A 21,870-nucleotide genomic window follows, 5' to 3' on the forward strand; every position below is an offset into this window, starting at 1 on the left:
CAAGCTCTGGATGTTTTACACTGCAACTCCAAGCTACACAAATGCTCAGAAAACAAGTTGGAAGGAAATGCCAAATTATTTTTGATTTTTTGAGGCAGGGTCTCATTATGTAGCCCATGCTTGCACTAGACTTGTGGCAATCCTCCTGCCTCAGCCTCTGAAGTACTGGAATTATAGGCATGCACCACCATGCCTGGCCAGAAATGCCAAACTGTTGACACTGACTGACAGAATTGTGCTGACTTCTATTTTTCTTCTTGTCCATCTTTAATGTTTTGATGTTCCTTCTTGGGAATTAGCAAAATGCAAAGGAAAAAAGGTGCGGAGGGAATGGGGGCCATGAGGGGTCCAAACTGAGTTTAGCTTATAGTCACATTATAAAAAGGTTTAAAGATGGAGGCTTCTGTGAATTCTGGGGAGGAGGTGGGGTCAAGTCCTGGGTAGCATGGGCTGTGGCCCAGCTGTTGCACCCCTCTTTCTCCCATCCCCCAAGAGCATAAACAGGGCTCTTCCCACAGCCTGTCCCTTTGGACACTGAGTTTCTCTGGGGTTGTAGCTGGGGGCTAGGGGTGGAAGGCTCAGGCGGCTTCCCGAGGATCTGAGGCCTCGCCAAATCTCTCCTCTGGGCTTGGCTCTGAGGAAGAGTGCAGTGAGGGAGCCTGTCATCCTCTCCGTCCCTCTCGTGCTGCCCTCCACCTGCCTGGGGACCCCTCAGCTTCTGGGTGGCCCTGAGTGGGATCCTGGGCATCTGCAGCAGCAAAGCTGAGAAGATGGTGTGGGCTCTGGATCTGCTGTGGATGCCAAGGCCCCTGTGGTGAGGGAACTCACAGGCCACTTCCTAGATGAGCTGAGAGGCTGTGGGCTTCCTACTCTCCTCAGCCCATACCACACAAAGAGAGGAAGGGGTGGGATCAAGGGGGCTGGGGAGGGTTGGGGCCCAGAACAGGCTGCAAGACCCAGCCTGCTCTTCGATTGGAGCAGGGCCCCTCCTAAGGCTGAACTTTGCATTCCGGGGTCTCAGCCTAGCAGCTAATAGGTGTGGCTGAGGACATGGGTGTGGGTCTAAGGCCGTCCCCGCTACCAGCTACAGCCGCCTATGCACAGGGCTATCTGTCATCGCCTTGGTCACTGCACTTTTGAGGTGCCACCGCGTGCTGCCTGAGCAGGCCAGTGGTGGGATTTTCTGCATCATCCGAGATGAGGCGTAGGTCTGGGTGTTCTGTATTCTCTGAACAGAGTGGTCAGAGGAACTCTTGGAACCAAAGTGGCCTCATTTCCCAACTCTCTTTGTGCCCAGCTGTGGGCTCTTGTCCAAGACAGCTCTCAGGCTGCCCAGAACCCAGTCTGGGTCACTGGCCTGGCTTAGCTCTTCCCACCCCTCCTAGAACTGGAGGGCACATGGGAAGCTGCACGGTCCTTTCTCATTACCCATGAATGGCAGATAAATTCTGTATTCTTCCCTGCCCCATCTGTCAGGCTGACCTGCTGTTGTGCTCTGATGGGGGAAGGCGCCTCCCCCTCCCCCAAGCCCTGACCATTGGGAAGGAGCCACACTGATCTGAGAACAAAGTCTCCTTCGCATTGTGGGCATCCTAGCTTGGACTTGAACCTCTGCCACTTGCAGCCCCTTCTGGCTGCAAGCTGCAGCTGAGGGCCTCTTACAGATAAGGCCACACTTGCCGGCTATACATTTAATCAGTGCAGATTATTTACAGAAATAAACAGATGGGGCGGACACCAGACCCCCACCCCCACCCCTTGCTGGCTCTCCAGTTTTGCAGAAGTGGTGACTGGGGGGAGGCACTGGACCCACACTCAGTGCCAAGTGATGAGAGGCAGGGAGAACCTCCTGCCCCAGTGGCCTTGGGGGTCCTGGGTGGCACACCCCACTAGCTCAGGGCTGCAGGGAAGCAGGGGGGATGGAGCCGGCTGTACAGTACCATTTCCCACAGCAGCCTCAGCCTCCTGCTGACTTCAGGAAAGAAAAGAGAAAGGAGCATCCCTACCCACTCTCTGGCAGAACCCAGGAAGAGGGCTCTCTCAGGCCACAGTGGGCTTCTTTAGGGCTTCCACAGTCTGCATGGGGGGACGAACTGCTGGCCTGTCCCCAGCAGTCTCCTGGGGAACAGGGAGCTGGAGAGGAGGCAGCCTCCAAGCCTGGTCTTTGGCACTTCAGTGGAAACCAGTCTGGGTACCAATCAGGCCCCTTTCTCCCCAAGGGTCAGGACAGTGGCAGCAGAGGCCTGAAGCTGGGCAAGCTCTGAGACCTCTGAGGATAGTGGCATGAGGGGGAGGGTGGGAGGAGGCCCAGGGAAGAGCATGTAGGTTACAGCTGAGAGAAGGAAAGTCTGGGCAGAGCTGATGCCAGTGCTAGCGTTTGGGGAGGGCATTAGCAGGCTCCCTTTGGTCCTTGGTCAGGAAGGCCCAGGCGCCTCTGCAGACAGGGAGGGAGGCATGGGCTGAGGGGTAGGTGGGAGCTGCCCCCTGGCCAGATGGGGTGGGATTCTCAGGTAGAGGGAGTGGAGTTGCTGTCAGAAGCAGGCTGGGAAGAAACCAAGCCTCAATGGGTCCTGCCTCCCCTGAAAGGGGACCGCCCCTGGATGACAAGCTCTCCCTAAGGTGGAGAAACTCAGGAGGTTGGAGACCCAGCTAGACTCCTTCAGGCAAACATAGTGCCCTGGTTATGGCACTATGGCACTATGGCTCAGGCTGAGGAGAGGCCACAGCTGGAAGAAGCTCACAGCCCTGTGTCTCCTTCTAGAGGTGGGCCTCTGACTGTCTGTCCCTTGTTCTTCTGGCTATGGCCAAGCCACAGGTGGATGGGGGCCTGATTTCCTGTCCGGAGCAGAACCACATTAAAAAAATTTAAGCAACCTGTCCTGGTCAGGAAAGCAGGAACAAATGTGGAACTAAGGTGCCTAAAGGACAAAAAGATACCTGGGCTTAAGTAAACGAGAAAGGACTCAAAGGGGATGTGTGCTGGCTGGGAGGGGCCTCCACCCCCCACCCAGACTTGTGTCCCCAAAGGCCCTTGCTGGGGTGCTCCAGGGAACCATCAGGGAACCACAGGCGCTGCCCAGCCCTCGAGCACCACATGCTCAGAGCAGGAGGTGTAGGTCAGACCCACTCCTGCAGGGAGCGCTTGCAGTAGAGCAGCATGCGGGGTGCCCCCTTGCGCTGCATCTGCACCAGAGCATAGGCAACGCCCAGGACACAGAGCAGCAGCAGCAGGGGCACCAGCACCATGACCACATTTACCGTCCTTGCTACCTCCTCCATCTGCACCACCACGCGGCTGCCCCCATCCCTGTCCTTGTCTCCGTCTGCCCCTGTCCCATCGTCCACATCGCCCTCTGTGCCGTCACCATCCACCCCAGGCTCTGCACCCCCATCAGGGTTAAAGGGTGGACGGGCCACATCAGGCCATCGGTGTCCGGGCTCCACGTGCTCCTGGCAGCCCATAAAGTCCCGGAGGATGGACTTTGGGTAGCCAGGCTCCATCCGCAGGCGCTCGTTGTCAAACTTCCAGTACTTGGTGCCCTTGTAGAAGTAGGTGTAGGCTGTGGGGACAAGCAGGCCACAGTGGCTTCAGGCCAGGCCCCACCTGCCACCAGGTGGAGACTCTCTAAGAAGACTAGGGCATGCTTAGGGGGCTTTAACACGCCAGCCTTGGGGCTCAGGATGTAGCCCAGTGGTAGAGCATGTGCTAAACATGCCCGAGGGCCTGGCTTTCATCCGTAGCACCAAAGTCAAAATAAGCCAGCACAAAAAGCAAACAAAAACCCTCCTTTCTCACTTCCTTCCCTGAGCATTTTGAAATACATTATTTTCCAACTTACAGCAGCCAGACTGAGGCTTGGATGGGTTTGTGTCAAGGACCTGACTAGAATCCTGGGCCACCTGGCTAGACTGACAGGGTACAAGAGGGGCCTGCTGAGTTGGGGCCTGTAGTCAGAGAACCCTGCTGCCCTGTCCTGGGTTTGGCTTCATCCCAGAGGCCAGTGTGGCTATGTGGCCTTGGGGCTGCACAGACCCAGAGCGGAACTAGTTGCCACCTTGGACTGGCTCTCTGGCCTTGGGCTCCTTGCCTGTATCCCACTGACACTGGGAAGGGCAGCTCTGAAGCAAAGGGCGAGTCAGAGCAGCTGCAGAGTGACACACCCACACATAGAGGCCAGGAACTAGCCCCAGCACTGGCAAAGGAGGCAAGGTTTCCCCTGAGCCTGAGAGTCCAGACCATGAGGACCAAGGCTAATGGTTTTTCTTAAATGCACCAAAGGCTCTGCTAGAGAACTAAAAGAGCTACATCTCCCTGTAGCTCAGTGATAGGGACAGAGACTAGGCTTCCCTTCCAGGCAGATATGTGACACCAGCACTGAGCCAATCCCACCCCATGAAGTGCAAGGCTCCCCAGAAGCTTCTTGACAGTGGGATTTGAGGCATATAGCTCAAGGTCTCTGGTTTAATCTGCCTCTTGGTAAGAAGGGGATGATGATGCAGGAAAGGCTGTGGCCCCCGTACATGCCCTCACAATACTGGGGGACCTTGGGCAAGCCCTGTCCCCTGCCTGGGTAGTATGAGGTGTGGTACATGTTGAGCAGATTGGGAGATTACCTGCATCATTGCTCAGGAAGGCCCCTTTGGGGGAGGCAGGGATCCCCTGCCAGACACTGATGGGCTTGGGGTAGCCGGGATCTCCATGCTGTGTCTCCTCATTGAAGCGCCAGTACCTGTGATCAGAAGCAGCAGACTGTGGACCTAGAGACCTGCTTAGGCTGGTGCTGTTCCCTACAGGCAGTGGGCTCTTCTGGGTAGGCTTGAGAGTGAGGAGCCTGGTGGAGGCCTTTGCCCTTTGGAGGAGGGGCATACCACTCACCTGTCCTCCTGGAAGAAGAAGGTGTGACCCGTAGGCTCCCACCAGATAGCTGTGTCAATGCGGTCATAGGGAATGCCTAGGCCGTAGCTGGTCAGCGGCTGTGGGTAGCCAGGTTCCAGGTTTGCTTCTCGGAAGAGCCAGTAGCGGTCACCTGCAGGAGTGGGAGGCCGTGGGAGGATGGCCTGCGGGCAGGGGCCACAGGAAATGCTCTTCTGGCCCTGCAAACCCATTCACACTCATTGCTGCCCATCTTGGCACTCACACATACACAAGATCACTCACACTGGTGTACACGACAGCCTTGACGCCCACATGCCCAGGACATGTGCTGCTCACCCCATCCACTCACTGGACACTCATGGACACTGGTGACACACTTGTTTCCATATGTACAAGTCAGCGGCTTATACTGGACACACCCGCACACTATACATGGACCTTCATTCCCAGTTTTTGTAGAGAGGAACAGAGTCTCTGCCTGGCTTTTGGGGCTGGTGACAGGTGTATGGCTCAGAGTCCTCACTTTTAGTGGGCTCAGCCCTGTCCCCAGGGAGTTCTTGCCTCACTGAGGCTCAAGCTAGCAGGGCTGGAGACACAGCCCACCCATTAGGGGTGCTGCCCCTCAAGGCCTTTGTCATGCAGAAAAACCACCACAGAAGGCTTGGGAAACCTGGTCTTGTGAGGACAACAAGCAAGGATGGATAGAAATGGAGCTGAGCCCCTGTGCTACAGACAATGGGTAGAAACTTGCCCCCAGTCCAGGCAGCCTCTGAAACAAAGGCCTGCTGAATTGCCCTGGCCTCTCTCTACACCATCACCACCTTGCTTCCAGGTACACTAGCCACCCAGGTGTCCCTGTCCCCCCAAGTAGCCCACAGGATGAGACCTGAGCTGCAACCCTTTGCCTTTCTTCCCCTCTCAGGTTCAGCTGGGTCAGAAGTCTGAGCATGAAGGCTACCCAGCCCCTCCCCCAACACCTACCCAGCTCACCTTTGAAAAAAACAAAACGACCATCCTGGCGCTCATAGGCAGCACTGATGTCACCAGGCAGACCACGCCAGAAGTGGCCAATGGGCATAGGATAATTGTCCAAGACACGGTTGTGCCGAACTCGCCAGAACCAACGGCCCTGAGGGACAGGGGGTATAGGTGTTGGTGGGCAAGCTGCCCTGGCGGGGGGAGGCCCTCTCCCCAAACCGCCCCTTCCCGGGTCAGGGAGAGTCCAGGGGCTCACTGAGTACCACCAAGTACTTATTTCCAGGAGAGCCAGGGCAGGCCTAGGGAGAGAGCTCGGGCCTGGCAGTGACACCTGAGCTTGCTTTGTGACCCTTATCATCCTCTTGGGGCTGGTTTCTTCTCATCTAGGGTCTAGGGTTTGATGGCCCCCAGGGGCTGCTCAGTGAGGGAAAGGTAGAGGTGCCTGAGCATCCAGGCAGGGCAAGGCTCTGCATGGGCTTGGTGGGAGCTTGCTTGGCTGTTGGGGCTGAGGGAGGCACCAGGAGGGTGGGACCAGACCTTGAACACGAACATCTCTCCTCGAAGCACAGCCACTGTGTCAAAGTTGCCATCACAGATGTTGGGCCCATACTGGTCAGGCCTCTCTGTGGCTCGGGGCTGGGCTGGAGGGCCTGGCTTTGGGGGCCTCTCTGGCTTCCCTCCTGGTGGTGGTGGCTGGGGGGGGCGAGGGGGCCGGTGGTCTGGCCGGCCTGGCCGCCGGGGTGTCATGGTGGGGAGAGGCTGTGTGGGATGTGGCTGACCATCTGGGGTGCCTACAGAGAGAGGCAGGGAGCAAGAGTGAGAGAGGAGCAGCCCCAGAACGCAGCCTGGTTGCCAGATTCTGCTACTCAGAATCCGGGGACCCCAAGTCCGCAGCAGCAGGCACACGAGTGAAAGGTCCTGTCTGTCACAGCAGACCCCTCTCCTCCACCTGCCATCATCCTCAGGGATAGAGCAGTAGCACCCAGGGGAGAACCCGTGACAGGCCCGAGCCAGGCACGGTGGTAGGGAGGGATGGGTTCTGGGACTCTGGGACCCCTTTGGACTAGTAGGAGTATTGCTGAGGCTGAGGAGGGAACGAGGGTCACCTGTATTCCCTCACGGCCCCTCCCTGGAACCACAGCAAGGGCTCTGAGGGCTAGGCCCTGTCATTGGCGAGGTCTGGGTTTGATTTCCAACACCATCACTTACCAAGTAATGTGGGCAAATCACTGATCCCCACTGGGCCTGTTTCCTCATCTCCAGAGTGGTTTAGCAGCAGTGCCTAAGTGTCATAGGGCTGGGAGCTGGGAGCAGGCAAGCAGGGCCCACCAGTGGCAGCCACTCACCATAGAGCTGCTGGATGCCCCGGAGATCATCCTCGGGCAGCTGGAAGTTGTCGATGTCCATCCACTGGTAGAATGGGGCCATGATGGCACTGGGGTTGCTGGAGTGCTCCAGCCCCAGCGCGTGGCCCAGCTCGTGCACTGCCACCAGGAAAAGGCTGTTCCCTGTGGTGAGAGCGGGCAGCATGGTCACTCTGACCCACCCCAGCAGCTGGTCATCCGGGCCCCCTACGCTGAGGCTGCCATGGAGGCTGCCCTTGCTTCTCTTGGATGAGACTGAGCTGCTCTGAGTTCTGCCCTCAAATTTCCCCATTTGAGAAATGGATACAACAAACTCTTCTCTTTCTACCTCCCGCTGGAGATGATAGGACAGCAGACCAAAATCGTATGCACAGCTCTGAGACCTGACCAGGGGAAGCTCTTCCCATCCAACTCTGCAGCAGCTAAACCCACTGAGAGGGGCTATACCCAGCTCTGGCGCTGCCCCCATCCAGTCTAGTCATCCTCACCATGCAGGTCAGTGCTGGAGAAGGTCCAGGGCTCATCTGCGTCGAAATGGGTGTCCCCACCCAGGCCAGGGCCAGGGAAATAGGCGTGCGCCAGAAAGCCACCCGTGCCATCAAATGGTGAGCTATCTCCATGGAAGCCAGAGGCAAAGAGAACCATGATGTCAGCCTCCTTCTGCCGGCGCAGCCTGATGTCGTCGTAAGGCACCTCCTGGAAGACCAGCGGCGTGGCCTGTTCCCACACACGGAAGGCCCTGCGCACCGCCTCCACTGAGTGGTACCAGCCTAGTTTCTCTGTGTAGTTCTGGATGCTGCAGTAGGCAGGGAGACATGTGAGTGGATGTGGGCCTGAGGGTTACTCTGTCCCCAAGGAAGACACCTAAGGCTGTCACTGTCACCTGGTAGTTTACTGTGACGTGATTTAGAATTTGTCAAACCTGGCATTTCATTAAAATATCACTATGTAAGTTTGCAGTAGGCAAACAAACTGATATTAAGTAAGAAAGTAGGTAAATAAAAGTACAGGTGCTTTGTGGCTAGACCTAGGGAATGGGATGCAGATGGCTGAGGTTGAGAAACCCAGGCCAAGCACTTCTGAATGTTGACCCCGGGGCCAGGCAGACCCCAGTTGTAGGCCTTGCTCTCACTTTATCTGTGTGACCTTTGGCAAAGGACTACATCTCTGAATTTCAGTTTCTTCATCTTTAAAATGGGAGCCATACTTTCTTTCTGGGCTCCCTGTGAGTATTAAATGAAATAACTCACAAAGAACACATAGCACAGAGCCTGCACATAGTACACTGTGAGGAGGCCACTCCTGATTAAGCTTCTAATTAACTACTACTAATCAAGCTTCTGCGTGCTGGAAAGATGTCCATGAAAAAATGGAAAGGGGCATTTTGGCTAGCTGGGCATGAATTTACTTTGGGGGCCGGAGGTCTAAGTGATCACAGGAGCTGCTTTTTCTTGGGAAACAGAGCTGGAGGTGGAGCCATGGGTGGACTGAAACAGGAAGGGGGCCCTAGGGAAATGCTACATGGTTAGAGGCACACTTGACTCGGGTTTTTGCTCAAGGACTCAGCAGAAAGCAGGGGAATGCCCAACTGGGGTTTTTGCAGGTGCTTTGCTGCCTGCCCACTTGATCTTGATGGGTGCCTGGATTCCCACACCCCAGCCTTCCTGGAGATGTACTGTTACAGGACCCCATGGAGCTGGTGAGGCCGGCCTAGACTGCTGGCTAGTGGGAGGCAGAGAAGGCTGGAGTGGAAGCAGCTCGAAGGGTTCCGACCTTCTCTGTAGGGAAACTCAAGTGTGTGGCTGGTCTCGGCATGGGAGTGGGCTGGACTGTCTAAGCTGAGCCTCCTGGGGTAGGCTACTGGGCACAGAAGCCCTAGTGAGGCTTAGCCCACTCAGAGGAGCAGGACCACTGGCTGGACAGCTGGGCCCCTACCTGAAGGTCAGGTGGTGGTTGTTCCACTTCCTCCCAGTTAGGGCATATCGCTTCCGCCGCCGCAGATTCGCTTTCACATGCACCCCAAACTGGTCTGGCACCCCACAGCGAGGCCGCTTCATCCACCTGGGCCATAGGTATGGAGGGGTGAGCCTGCAGCCTCCCCTCAACATACCTGCCTCCTCTGGCTCTGCCTCTCCCATGCAGTCTACTTCCTTCCAGTCCCCTCCTACCTCCCAGCCGTCCATGCTGTGGATCTGATGGGGGTGGGGGGTGGGGAGACTTAACCTTTATTTCCAGTAAAACAGGCAAAATGTTCCTGTACTGGAAGGCTTCGTGCCCAGCAGTGGCTTGTTAAGGGCGAACCCCTTCTCACCAGTGTCACCCAAGAACCTCCTGTTCTTGGTCTGTTATGCTCTGTGCTTCTTAAAAGATGTGGCTTTAGGTCTGCTCACCTCTGTTAGGTTGAGAGCAAGGCCTAGCGAGGATGCCCTGTCCAGGGCTTGTGTACTGGCCTCCCCGTACCCCTGCCAGTCTCAACACAAGGCTTTAGGCAGCCACTGCGCCCAGTCTGAGTTGACACGGAGAAACAAATCATTTGCTGTTTGTTACCCAAGCCACTCTTTTCTGGAAACTTCATACTGTCAGGCCCTCCTTAGAACAGGCCGGAGGAAGGAGAGGAGCCCGTGAGGTCTGACAGCAGCTGGGAGGAGGGACTCACGCCTTGGTCTCCTCATCGAGTACACCCGTGACGGGGATCCCGTAGAAGCGCTGCATCTCCGCAAGGGCCGAGGCCAAGATCTGGGCAGAGCGCATGGTGGACATGTATCGACTGGGCTGGGGCAGGTAGCCGTAGAGCCGCAGCCAGTTCTGCAAAGAAGCCACAGTCCTGTCAGCCAGTCCTGGCACTGCCGCCTCCAGGCATGCACAACCTGCTCCCAACTTCTCACCACCTCCACCACCACTGCCTGTCTGAGTGGCCATCACTGCTGGCTGGGTAACCTGTGAGCCCCTGGACTGACCTCCCTGCTTCCACCTTCCTCATCTAGCTTCACTCAAGAGGAGAGCAAAGGGCAGAGCAAGTCAGGTCAGTCAGTCCTCTGCTTGGAACCCTGAAAAACCTCTCAGCTCAGACGAAAAGCCAAGTCTTACAGCACCTACAAGGGCCTCACTCCCCAACCCCACCTTAACTCTCTGACATCACGCAAACCATCCAGTCCAGCTGGCATTCACTTCTGCCTCGGGGCCTTTGCATGTGCTGTTCCTTCTGTCTGGAGTGCTCTTCCCCCACTCCAGACTTAGATCCTCAGTTCTTTAAGGTCTCTGCTTCAACACAACCTTGCAGGAGAGGTGTTCTCTAACATTATGTAGAAATGGCCCTGCTCCTGCTTGCTATACCCTGGACCCCTCTCCTCCCTCCCTGCACTTAGCACCATCTGACACATTATATGCTTTACTAGGTGATATTGTTCACATGCCCCAATAGGACAAAGCTGTGTGAATATGGACAGACTACAGTAGCTACCCTTATCACTGCACTGGTCCCTCAAGGGTGGGCCCTGCCACTCTGTGCAGACTGCCAGGGACCCTCAAGGGTTCAAAATCTTCCAAAAGGGCTGGGGATTTAGCTCAGTGGTTTTGCCACCTGCTGCACAAGCGCAAGGACCCGAGTTCGATCCCCAGTACCAAAAAAAACACAAAACAAAATCTTCCAAGACCTCACCAAATAGGAAAACCTGACATCGGTGTGGCTCCCCAGCAGGCCCTAAGTCTCCCAGGAGGAGAACAGACTCAGGTAGCCCACCTAGACCTGGGGGAGAGTGGGACAAGGGCCTGAAGCAGAGTCCTTGCTCTGCCACAAACTATCATCCCTGGGCCTCAGTTTCCTCATCTGCAAAATGGGAAATAATGGGGTTGTTGGGATGTTTGAGAGATAGCCCTAGGAAAAGCATCTGGGTACATCCATCCCCATCCAGAGGTGGCTGGGCAAATCTCACCCATCCACCATCCATCCATTCATTACTCATCCTGCCAGATGTTTCTAAGCACCTTCTCTGTGCCAGGTGTTACGCCAGCTGGTGGATGGGGGGGCATGGCTGAAGTGCCCTGCCCTCCAGGGCTTGCAGTCACCCTGGGAGACCCCGGGCCGGGGGCTGCTGTGGGCCTTGTCACATGTAAGTGTGTCCTCCTCACCTTTCCCGGTCTGCTCTGAGTGGCTCTAGAAGGTGAGGGCTGCACATGGAGGACCCTGAGGCAGGACAGTGGCTGCTTTGGACTGACAGCCCCATGCCTGCCAGCCTGGGCCACACCCACACATCTCCCTAGCACAATTGTCACGTCCAACTCCTCAGGTGCCGGAGTCCTCGGTGCCATCTGCCAGCCCCTCCCAGCTCAGCAGCACCTGGGCTGTGATGGGCAGAGCGGCCACTGAGCCCAGGGCACAGTGCAGAGTAGCTGCCAGAGTTGCAGTCTGGGTGCGCAGCCACTGCTATGTGGTCTGCAGACCCAGGGAAGAGGCCCAGAGCAAGGAGGCAGAGACATGGAGCTGAGAAACAGCAGGCAGCTCTGACACACAGTGCTGGGCAAAGCCAGGCTTGGTAATCAGGCACAATTCCATGCTTCCTGGGCCTCAGCTGTTACCAGTAAAAGGGGGTTGATTTAGGGCCTGCCTCATCTCCTGGGGTCTAAAAGGTTAAATGGGACAATGCTCAGTGAATGTATAAATGATGGAGACCAGGGGACCTGTCTGGTTGTCCCTGAGGCATGCCACTGGCAACTGGCCAGGCATAGCTTGGGGAGGCAGGAGTAGTCCATGCCCTTCCACAAAAACTCCTCACTCACCACCTTCCCTCAGCTCTGCCAGACACTGGCCAGGTCAGGGCACAGCTCCTGCTCTTCCCAAGCTTCTTTGGTGGGGGGAGGGGGTTTACCCTCTCCCCCTAATGGAGAGTGTTCCTGAAGATGCACGGAGCAGTGGGAAGGCAAGGCTGCAGTGCTGGGCCAGCTCTAACAGCAACAGGCATTCAGCTGGAGCCAGGGGCTCAGTGGGGGCTGGCTGCTGACAGATGAGGGCACCTCTACATCACCTATTTGCATAAGGTAAAAATATCTCTGGGAGTGCAATCATAGGCCACCGAGGGGCTGATTAGCGGTGTCTGCAGAGCGACAGGAGGAGGGGTGGGCAGGGCACAGGAGGCTCAGGCAGGGCCCTGGGGAGAGAAGAGGGGAGGGGAGTGGAGGAAAGCTGAGCTAGCTTGTCTGCAGGGAAGAGCTCCAGAGAACAGCAGAAGGGATGGGCAGAGATGCTTCTTCAATCCCAGGGCCAGCTTGGGCTTCCAGAAGGACCCCCAGGGTGCCTGTGGCCCCTCCTTCACAGACAGGCACTGAGTCTCCAGGAGGCCACAGGTGTATCTCACTTTCGGGCTAACATCAAACCCTGGGCAGCCACTGCTGGAGTGAAAAGCCAGAGGTGGAAGGCCAGTGACACTCTTGGGTAGCAGGGGGAGGTAATCGGAATCACGGCCTTGGCAGAGCAGCCGAGCCTCTGGATGACAAGCCGAAGCTGACGGCCTGCCTGCCTCTGGCAGACACGTGCTCAGGATGGCTGAATGCCAAGTGCCAATAAATCTACCAGGGCGGCAGCAGACACCACCCGTAGGGGTGAGGGCTTTTTCCTCTCCCAGTGTCCAGGGGGCAGTTTCCCACCGCACTGCCACTGTACTAAGGGTGACAAGCTTGGGTGGTGAGGACAAGTTACTAAGACAGTAGGGGGAAGAGATTGCATAGGTGCTGTTGCCTCCAGGTGGGGGGCAGCACCAGGTAGAGCCTCAGCTCACCGAGCACTCTGCTGTGAAGAAGCTAAAGGTGAGAACCATTCCCAAGGCTGTGAACTTCCAGTCCAAGAGTGGGGCAGGGCTGTGTTCAAGTCCCTGTAAAAACTGTCGCTTACACAAGGTACCTCCCTTTCCTGTCACCTAGAATCTCACAGGAGCAGTGAGCCAAGCAGATAAAGCTTTGTTTCTCAGGTGGGGAAACTGAGGCTCGAGGAGGTCCCATCAGAGGCAGAGTAGAGGAAGGATCTGAACCAGGGCTTGGTTTCCCACTCCACAAGGGCTCCAGTGGCAGAGGAGAGGGCCCCTCCCACTGGTAGCTCAGGGTGGGGGGCGCTGCAGGAGACCCTGACCCTGGTTCTCTCAGCTATTTCCTTCTCAGTCTTCAGACCTCGTCCTGTTAGTATCTATTAATGCTGCAAGTGAGTGGCTGGCCCAGGAAGAAGACAGGGCATCAGGAGTCAGAAGAAGGATTCCTGGCCCCAAGGAAGAAGCCATAAATGCAGCATCTGAGAATCTGGCATAGGCCAAGCTCTCCATTCTCTTCACCCCATCTAATGCTCACAGCTACCCCTGAAAGGTAAAGATGTCACCACTCCTATTCTTACAGACAGCAAGGTATAGACACGGAGGGTTGCCCAACCAGTCACACAGCTGATCCAGGCTAGAACTGGACTCAGCAGTGCTATTAGATCTCAGGCTGTTGCTGAAGTGCTCCTTGCTTCTCTTGGTTTGAGGTGGGCAAACTGGGTTCTGACCCTTCTCAGGAACAGTGTCCAGCACAGCACTGAGGGAGGGCATCTAATCCTTCCCCTCTATCCCTGGCTGGCTCTGGGCACTGAGCCACCACCGCCCTCCCCCAGGACTGCTGAGACAGTATGGAGGCAGGCCTGCAGGGAGGGTTCGTCTGAGAAAGAGCCGCCAGATCAATACAGTACAGTAAGCAGCCGTAGGGGATGGGGGCAGGGGCCAGAGCTTGTTCCTGCCTCCGCCAGCTCTTCCAGGCCTCGGATCAGTGGAGTTGGCCGGCATGCAGGCAGCTCCATTCCACAGGGCCCTTATCAGAACCTGAGTGATAAGGAGGCTCTGCTTTGCCTCTCACCTAATTCTTTGCAATCTAAGCAGGGCTGGGTAGGTTTGCTAAGCCAGGGACAAAAGGAGGCTTGTCAGGGCCACCAACGGTGAACTCAGCCCCCAGACCTTTCATGGGCTTACGGAGTCCTCACTGTGCCCGTCACCCGACCCCATACTCCTGCTGCTCAAGGCTCTTGGGATCAGGCCAAGGCTCTGCTGGCTCTGCACTCCCAGCCACACCCGACACCGAGCAGGTGTTGAATGGAATGAGTCCTGGGGCAGCCAGAGACCCCGTAAGAAGCAGGACATGCACTCTAGGCCCATGGGGCCTGCCCCATCCAGGAATCCATGCAGCAACTGAATGATCATGAGCAGGTGCCAGACACATCCAGTCTCGTGCTGGAAGAGGCTGCAATGCCATTAAGCCCCACTACCTGCCTTAGACCTCCATGGACCACAGCTGGGCCAAGGACTCATCCAACCTACACCCCTGCACAGACGGGCCCCTTCCTGCTGCCTGTAAGCCCATTCCATCTTGGGCAGCAGTGACTATCAGCAAGCTCTTCCTCACACTGACCAGAAATTGGCCTACCAGTGTCATCTCTGCCCCTGGTCCTGACTGCTTATCCATATAAAGGCTTTTGAGTAACTAAAATGGCTAAGACAACTTCTCTGACCCTCAGTCTCTCTTCTGCAAAATGGAATCAATGCAGGACAGGGTTAAGAGCACAAATGAAGCTAGCCCCAAGGACAGTAAGGAAAGGGGACTGACCAGGCCATCCAGTCCTAGGCGGCTTGCTTGATACCTTTTGGATTGGCATGGCCCACATTTAAGCAGTTAGCACATTTAAGTAGTTCTAGGACATCTGTACTTACTTGGGGCTTAAATCTGCTTTCCACTGCAGGGCTTAAGGAGTGTTGCAGGTGTGGGCTGGGACTCTGATGATTGGGAAAGTCCAGAGTGAGGAGTAACTACTTGAGCTAAAGCTGACCCAGGGACTCTGATGGTTGGGGATGTCAAGTCAGGGAAACAAGAGGGAGGCACATGTCCCAAGTTCTTGCCACTTCTTTACCCTGCATCCACCTAGCCCATCCCCACACTTGTTAATCTGGAGGAAGAAACAAATGGGTCCTTTGGCTGGTAGGTGGGCAGGGGTGGGGTGAAAAGAGGCCTCTGTTTGCCAGGAGTTTCCGGGTTGGAGGGGGGCCAGGCCTTGTGGCTTCACCTGGAACTCTCCCTGCAGGTGACTCCTAGATGAGGCTACCCACAGGGCAGGGCCAGGGTGTCTGGTGGGTGGGGCTCTCAGCTCACAGCTCAGGGCAGTTCTGGCTCCACCCCTGAAACCTCCTTTCTGCCTGGCTCAGGCCCAGCAGGCTCCAGCCTGGAGGAAGCTCCACAGGAGCTCCCAGGGTGGCACCCTGACCTCTGACCTGCAGTTTGGGGTTGGGGACTCCAGCTACAGTGAGGTAATGTAGCACCCGCACTAAGAGTTAAACAGAATGAAATGTGACAACACTTACAGAACACCCCTAGGCTGTGTCCAAGATAGAATTAATATGTGGAAGATGCTAAAAAATAACACTGGAGGCCAGGGATTTAGTTCAGTGTTTCACAGCATGCTGTGCAAGCACAAGGACCCGAGTTCGATCTCCAGTACAAAAAAAAAAACAACACAAAAAATACCCGAGCCTCTCTGGGCCCCATTTGCAGCGACTGCACACAGCTGTTTAGTGTTTTACACATAAACACAATGAATCTCCCCAGTAACTCCATCACATAGGTTCTATTTCTTTTACCATTTTATAGACAAGTAAACTGAGCTCAGGCAGGTTCAGTGATTTTCCCAACAGCAAATGCCCCTGCTTCTCAGTTACTAGTTTTGCCACTAATCTGTAAACACTTCCTTCCTATGTATCAGGTGCCATGCTTGTAAGTGCTAGATAGGGAGCTAAGGCCCCTCATTTCTCCAAGGTGGCAGTCACTCCTGGGAAAAGGAGCAGGAGGTCCCATGACCATACCAACAGGTCAACCCTGGAGAGCTGACCCAGACCCTGGCCCTCTGGGCTTCACAGCTCTGGTGGGGCAACTGTCAGATGGCAGTAGGATGGGGAACATCTCCAAGGGCCAGTTAAAGGCTGACCATCATCTATCCGTCCTGACACCAAAGGTCAGGGTGGGTCTTACTGCTTTTCCTCCTCTGCCCTCCAGAATGGGATCTGGTAAAAGGTCTCCTCTTTGTTCCCTTGACCCAAGCCCAGCTCACACTCCTGTGCCATTCTTGTCTAACGCTGTAAAATGTGTGCCATCTCTCACAAAGGGTCCAGCCCCACCAGGATCTCCAGAGATCCCTGCCACACATCCTTCTGGGGAGCAGCCCCATGGGAGCCCTAATTGTCAAGCCCTTGGGGGGAGCTTGTCTAGCCAGAAGGCACCTACTGTGTGTCTCAAGCCTGGAGTAGTCAGCTACTTTCAGGGTCCCAGGTCCCCATGTTTACCTGTGGGTTTTCCCAGGGCCATACTCTCAACCCCTATCTACTGCTGACTCTCCATGCTCAAAACAGAGTGGCTATGGGGTTTTGCCAAACTGAGTGTCCTACAGTGCTAGCCATGTAAGTCTTGGGACAATATCAAGGATGCCAACTTTGATCTGAGCTAGGAAACAGTGATGCCACCACAGCTTGCCCCTGGCAGAAGCCAAACTCCAAGTTGGGCAGCAGTGACAATGGCAGAGAACATCTGGACCAAGAAACAAAAGGACCAGAACCAAGCCAGAACCAAGTGCTTGGTGGGGAGGAGCTCTTCCAGGCCCACAGTGTTGCCATTCTGAGCTTGCGCTTGATCTGGGTGGTGGGTGCCCGGCTTTTAAAGGAACTCTTCTTGGGGAGTTATGGGTGTGTTTCTGTCCCCAATTCAGAGATGTCTTTTAAAAGTCTCCATCTTTCTTGAGTGGGGCAAAAGAACTTTGTCTGGGAGTCACCACGCACAGGTCAGGACCATATGCTGCTCAGACAAGCACACATTATGCTGTTCCCTGGAAGGAGATGATTGATGGCTGGGTCCAGGCGCTGCCCAAACACAGGGCCACGGCCCCATCAGATCCCAGTCCCCGGCCTGAGTCTTGAACCACAGCAGGTGGAGAGGAGTGGTGTGTTAGCAGCAAGAGGAGAGGACTCAGCTTTTGAAGGTTCCCAGAGACAGGAACTAAAAAGAACCCCTTTTTCTTTAGGGGTAGGCAGAGGGCATCTGCAGTCTCTGCTCCACCAGGGCTATCCCCAGGGACCAGCAATGAAATGTGAGTAGAGACGGATGCACAGGGAGCCTGAGGCTGTGACTCACGCCTCAGACCTGAAGGTCAAAGTGAGAACTCAAGCTGATCCCACTCCTCCTTTTGCTCACCCTGTGGTCAGGTAGGGGCAGAAAGATACTCTTGGGTTTGTTCAGAGAAGGTGGTTGCGTCTGTTTTGGTAGTGGTGGCAGCATAACTGTGAACTTGGGCAGCCTGGGTCATTGCCACTGGGTGGGATGAGAGAGTTAAAGTTCTGATCTTGACCGGTGCAGGGGGACAGACAGCTTATCCAGTGAAAACCACAGACACTGAAGTTGGCCCAGAGCTGCCCAGAAAGGGCAGACTTGACTCCAAACCTGATGGGGGCTTGGAGTCTGCCCATTTGGCCAGAGCTACAACGGGCACCTCAGCCAGGTGGGGCTCCGGTACACAAAGGCTAGAAATGGGACCTGACTGACATCCAAGTGGAGGAGTGAGACAGCAGAGCAGGTCAGTGCTGGCTTCACCAAGGGAGACAGTCTTCTTTGGGTGGGGGCCTGGCAGGTTACAAGTGTCATCAGGTTCTGGCCAGCCTTCCAGATTTCTCAGCCTGGTGAAACCCCAATGCCTCCACACTGGGAGGGTGAAAGGAAGAGGACAGGGTTGGGCTTGGCTCAGTTTCCAGGGTGCTCAGAGAAGGTCCCAGCCACGAGCAGACCAGAGATTTGGTGCTGTGGACATTTTGGGGGTGAGGACTAGAGCCCTCTTCCAAGGCAGGAGGCTCTGGACAAGGTATAAGCTAGGTTCACGATTCTTTGAGCAGATGGGCTAGGCTACAGGGACCACTGGACTCTTTGGGCTCTGATGGGACTGCAGAGGCAGCCTGCACCCCAAAGCCACTTCCAGGAGCTAGGTCAGTCCACCTATCTCTAGCCTTCTAGCCACAGTGTCAGAATTCTAACATTTGAGGTTCCTTAAACCTTTCCAAGGCTGGGGATTTAGCTCAGTGGTTCCGCTGTCTGCCTCTCAAGTGCAAGGTCCCAAGTCTGATCCCCAGTAACAAACAAACAAACAAAAACCTTTCCCAGTCCTTTCCAGCCACAGCCCTGGCCCAACCCAAGTTGACTCCCAGGAGTTAGGCTTTGGGCCAGTCAGCAATCTGTAGCCAGTGCGACCACAGGCTTAAGGCCATGGCTTGTGGCCTCAGTGCAGCCTAGGCTCTCTTCCCTGGTGGTGCTGAGCTCCTCAGCCAGGAGGACATGGGGTGTGTGTGTGCGCATGCTGATTAACTTGTTAAAAGCCAAGGGAGTGTGAAGGCCTTCAAATCGCAGGTCCAGCATCCTCAGCCCCTGGCTATGTAGAATGCCCATTCGCAAAGCACCAAATCCAAACTGCAGCTTGGTCTGTAATCACTAGAGAATGGAAATGCCATCTCTCAATAAATTATGAACCCCTTAAGGGTGAATCCGTGACTTGAAATTCTTTGGTATTCCAGTGGCAGGTGCCCCCCCCCCCCGGCACTCTCCACCCAGTACTTGGGTCACAGGCTAAGGGGCAATCCCCACCAGCGGGTGCCCCTAAGTCTGAGTCTGCTGCCTGTGTAAGGGGCCGGGGGCGGGGAGGGGGCGTGGCTACGGCAGGGAGACTGGGCAAGGGCTGCAGAGAGAAGGCCCGATTCCCCAAAGCTTTCCTTGGCCTGGCCTTGGTGGGAGGGCAGAGCAGGTAGGGAACTGGTTGGAGGTGTAACTTGAGCCTGGGAGGAATCCCCAGCCCTTCCTCCAAGCTTTTATAAAAGTAGGGCGGGGAAGGAGCAGGCTTTCAGCGGAAAAATCTCCCAGGCAAACGGGGGAGGTGGGGAAGCCGAGGAGGGCTGGGAGGGAGCACCGGCCGGGCTGCAAAAAGCAACAGCGCTCAGGCGCTCGCTGGGCCCGCAGCCCGGGCAGCCCAAGGGCACCGAGGCGGGAGACAACCCGGCCCGGCACAGAGGAGGCTCCAGGGTGGTCCTCTCTTCTCTACTCCACGCCCAGTCTTCACATCTCCTATGGGGCAGGTAGCAACGTCTGAAAAGTCAGGGAAGAACAGACCCTGTTTTTGCTCTGGAGCAAGGAGATGGCCCTGGGAGACTCCCTGGAGCCACAGGCTCTGGGCCAGCTGGTAGGCCATGCCTGGTCTCCCGCGGGACCAATCCAGAGAGGAATCAACGAAGCGAAGTCAGACGGGCTTCCAGAGAAAAGAGGCGCGAAGTCTAGCCCCCTCCCACCCAGGCCTCGCCTTAGGGCGCTCATGGGAAGTAATGCCTGAGGAGAGAGGTTTCTTTCCCTTGGAGCTTTATCCAGCGTGGAGAGGCTTCCGCGCAAGAGCGCAAGAAAGTCGCCAAAGCGCCGCCGCCGCCGCAACCTGAGTCCGCCGTCTCCCACCCCTCCCCCACCCCGGCCGGCCGAGCGACGCACCGTGTCACCCAGGCCACAAGCTACCTAAGCAGGAGGGCTGCCCAGCTCCTACTCCGCCCGAGTCCCCACCTCCGGCAGCCCCCTCCCCACTCACAGAGAGCGCCACAGCGCGCCAGTCGGGCTCTCGAGGAATCAGCTGCCCGCGAGGGAAAGAAAGACCAGAGGAAGGGCTGGGGGTGGCGGAAGAGACGCCTTGAGTAACGGGAGGGTCAGTGCTCACAGCAGCAGCCCGGCTGGGAGCCGGAGCGAGCCCTATGCCCTCCAGCGCTTTCAAAGAGGTGCGCCGCAGCGGGCGAGCCGGGGAGGGGCAGGTCCCGGTCCCTCCTCCCCCGTCAACCCTACCCGGGTCGGGGGCGCAGCTGCGCTCCCCCACCTCCAGGACCCTGGCTGCGGGCGTAGCTTCCCTCTCCCTTATTTCCCAGCCAAGGGGCAGGGGAGGGGTCCTAACCTCGGCATGGACTTCTGCGTCCTCCGCCGCTGCGCCGCGGCCCATGTAGCCCAGAAGCACCAGTAGCAGCAGCAGTCGAGGCCGCGCCGCCGCCTCTCGGCCGCCAAGGAGGCTGCCTGGCCGTCCTGGTGCGCTCTGGTCACTGCCCATGCTTTCGCCTCCCAGCCTGGTCCGGATCACTGCACACTGGGCTCGCTCGCTCGCGGGCGCCCGGTCCCCGAGCGCGGCTTGGAAACTTGCGCCGCTCCCTGGCTCCCCGCCCGGCGGGCTCACAGCAGACCTTCGGCTCCGGGTCCCCGCCAGAGCCGCTAAGGTCCCCTCGGCAAATTCCCAAGGCCGAGGTGAAGTGGGAAGGGCAGGTCCGGGTGCGGGGAGCCGGCGTGGGGGAGTGGGACCGGCCGGTGCTCTCTGTCGCGGAGTCCCGCAGCCTCGGCGCCCACCGCCCGGGCCGGGCTGCCGGGAGCGAGCGCGACTCCGGAGCCTTTGTCTGGCTCAGCGCTCCGGCCGCCCGGTCCCGCGGCGCCCTCTGTGCGTCCAGCTCCCTCTGTCCATGCCCAGGGCCAGGCGCTGCCAAGAGCGCGCGCTTCCCGCCCAGGGACTCCCCTGGCTGCCGCGCCCAATAGGGCCCGGGTCCCCCCAGGCAGTGCCGGGAAGAGCGCAGGGTACAGGTCCGAGCGAGCGAGTGAGCGAGAGAGCCAGGGAACCGGCGCCCGACGTCCCCGGCGAGTTCCGCGCGGCTCCTGGCCCTTCCAGCCCTCCTCCTCTTCGCGCGTGTGCCGCTCGTTCTTAAAGGGCCAGCGCGCCCCCAGCGCGCGGACCCAGGCAGAAGCCGGCGGTACTACCCTAACGCGAGGCTTCCTATAGCAGGTGCCTGCTGTCCACCCCCCGGTAGGTGGGTGGCCATTTTACTCTCCTCGGAGGGCAGCATATCTACTCCAGTTTTTCTCGCGTCACTTGCATCCCTGCTTCTGGGGAGCTGGGGTGACCCCCAACTCGATCCCCCTCAGAGGGAGGGCGCACAGGAAGGCGTGGTCTCCCTGCCCGGGGAAAAAAGAAAAAAAATCTCCTTTTCGTGCCAGGTGGGTGGAAATGGGGAATACTGAGGCAGAGGTGTTCGAGGAGGGCTGGGGCTGGGGGAGGGACCGAAGTATTGTTTTGAGCTATTAAAAACAAAGCAAAGCAAACAAAACAGAACCTTTGAAAGTTTGTTGGCCCAGAGGTCTGGCTTCAAAAGCCCCAGCATAGCGACGGGGATTTAGCTCAGTGGCGCCGCACCTGCCTTGCAAGTGCAAGGTCTTGAGTTCTATCCCCAGTACCGAAGGTGGGGGGGGGGGGCTCAGCGTGTGGCCTTTTCGTAGCAAAGTGAGAAGCTGGGTGCTTGGAGTGCACGGGGCAACTGACGGAATATAGGATTAGGAGTGGCACAGTTTTGGCCCGCCTTCCCATTTACCTGCTGCAAGGACGTGAACAAAATTTTTTGAGCCTCCGTGTCTTTATCTGGAACGTGGGACAAAGAGTTGGGATTCTGGTCCTGGTCTGCACACATGAGGTTTCTAAGCAGAAGTCATCCATCACTTGGCCACTGTTATGTGCATGAGAAATACAACAGTGTGGCCCTGACAAAGAGCTAGAATGGCGGGCAAATCTTC

General features: G+C 56.9%; 1 protein-coding gene across 1 annotated transcript; it reads right to left on the reverse strand.

Moving 5' to 3' along the window:
- Positions 1 to 1,676: 1,676 nt before the first annotated feature.
- Mmp15 (matrix metallopeptidase 15) lies at positions 1,677 to 21,093 on the reverse strand. Its single transcript, XM_004843135.4, has 10 exons — positions 20,222 to 21,093; positions 9,875 to 10,023; positions 9,154 to 9,279; positions 7,707 to 8,014; positions 7,201 to 7,362; positions 6,392 to 6,645; positions 5,867 to 6,005; positions 4,877 to 5,027; positions 4,615 to 4,730; positions 1,677 to 3,560 (listed from the first exon to the last, which is right to left on the reverse strand). Exons 1-10 carry the CDS (start codon positions 20,369 to 20,371, stop codon positions 3,118 to 3,120), a joined length of 1,998 nt encoding a protein of 665 aa, XP_004843192.1. The 5' UTR covers positions 20,372 to 21,093; the 3' UTR covers positions 1,677 to 3,117.
- Positions 21,094 to 21,870: the final 777 nt, after the last annotated feature.

This window comes from Heterocephalus glaber, unplaced genomic scaffold (genome assembly GCF_053883595.1).
Source record: "Heterocephalus glaber isolate CG9 unplaced genomic scaffold, H.glaber_assembly_v1.0 deba00000071, whole genome shotgun sequence".
In the NCBI taxonomy this organism is placed as follows: Eukaryota; Metazoa; Chordata; class Mammalia; order Rodentia; family Bathyergidae; genus Heterocephalus; species Heterocephalus glaber.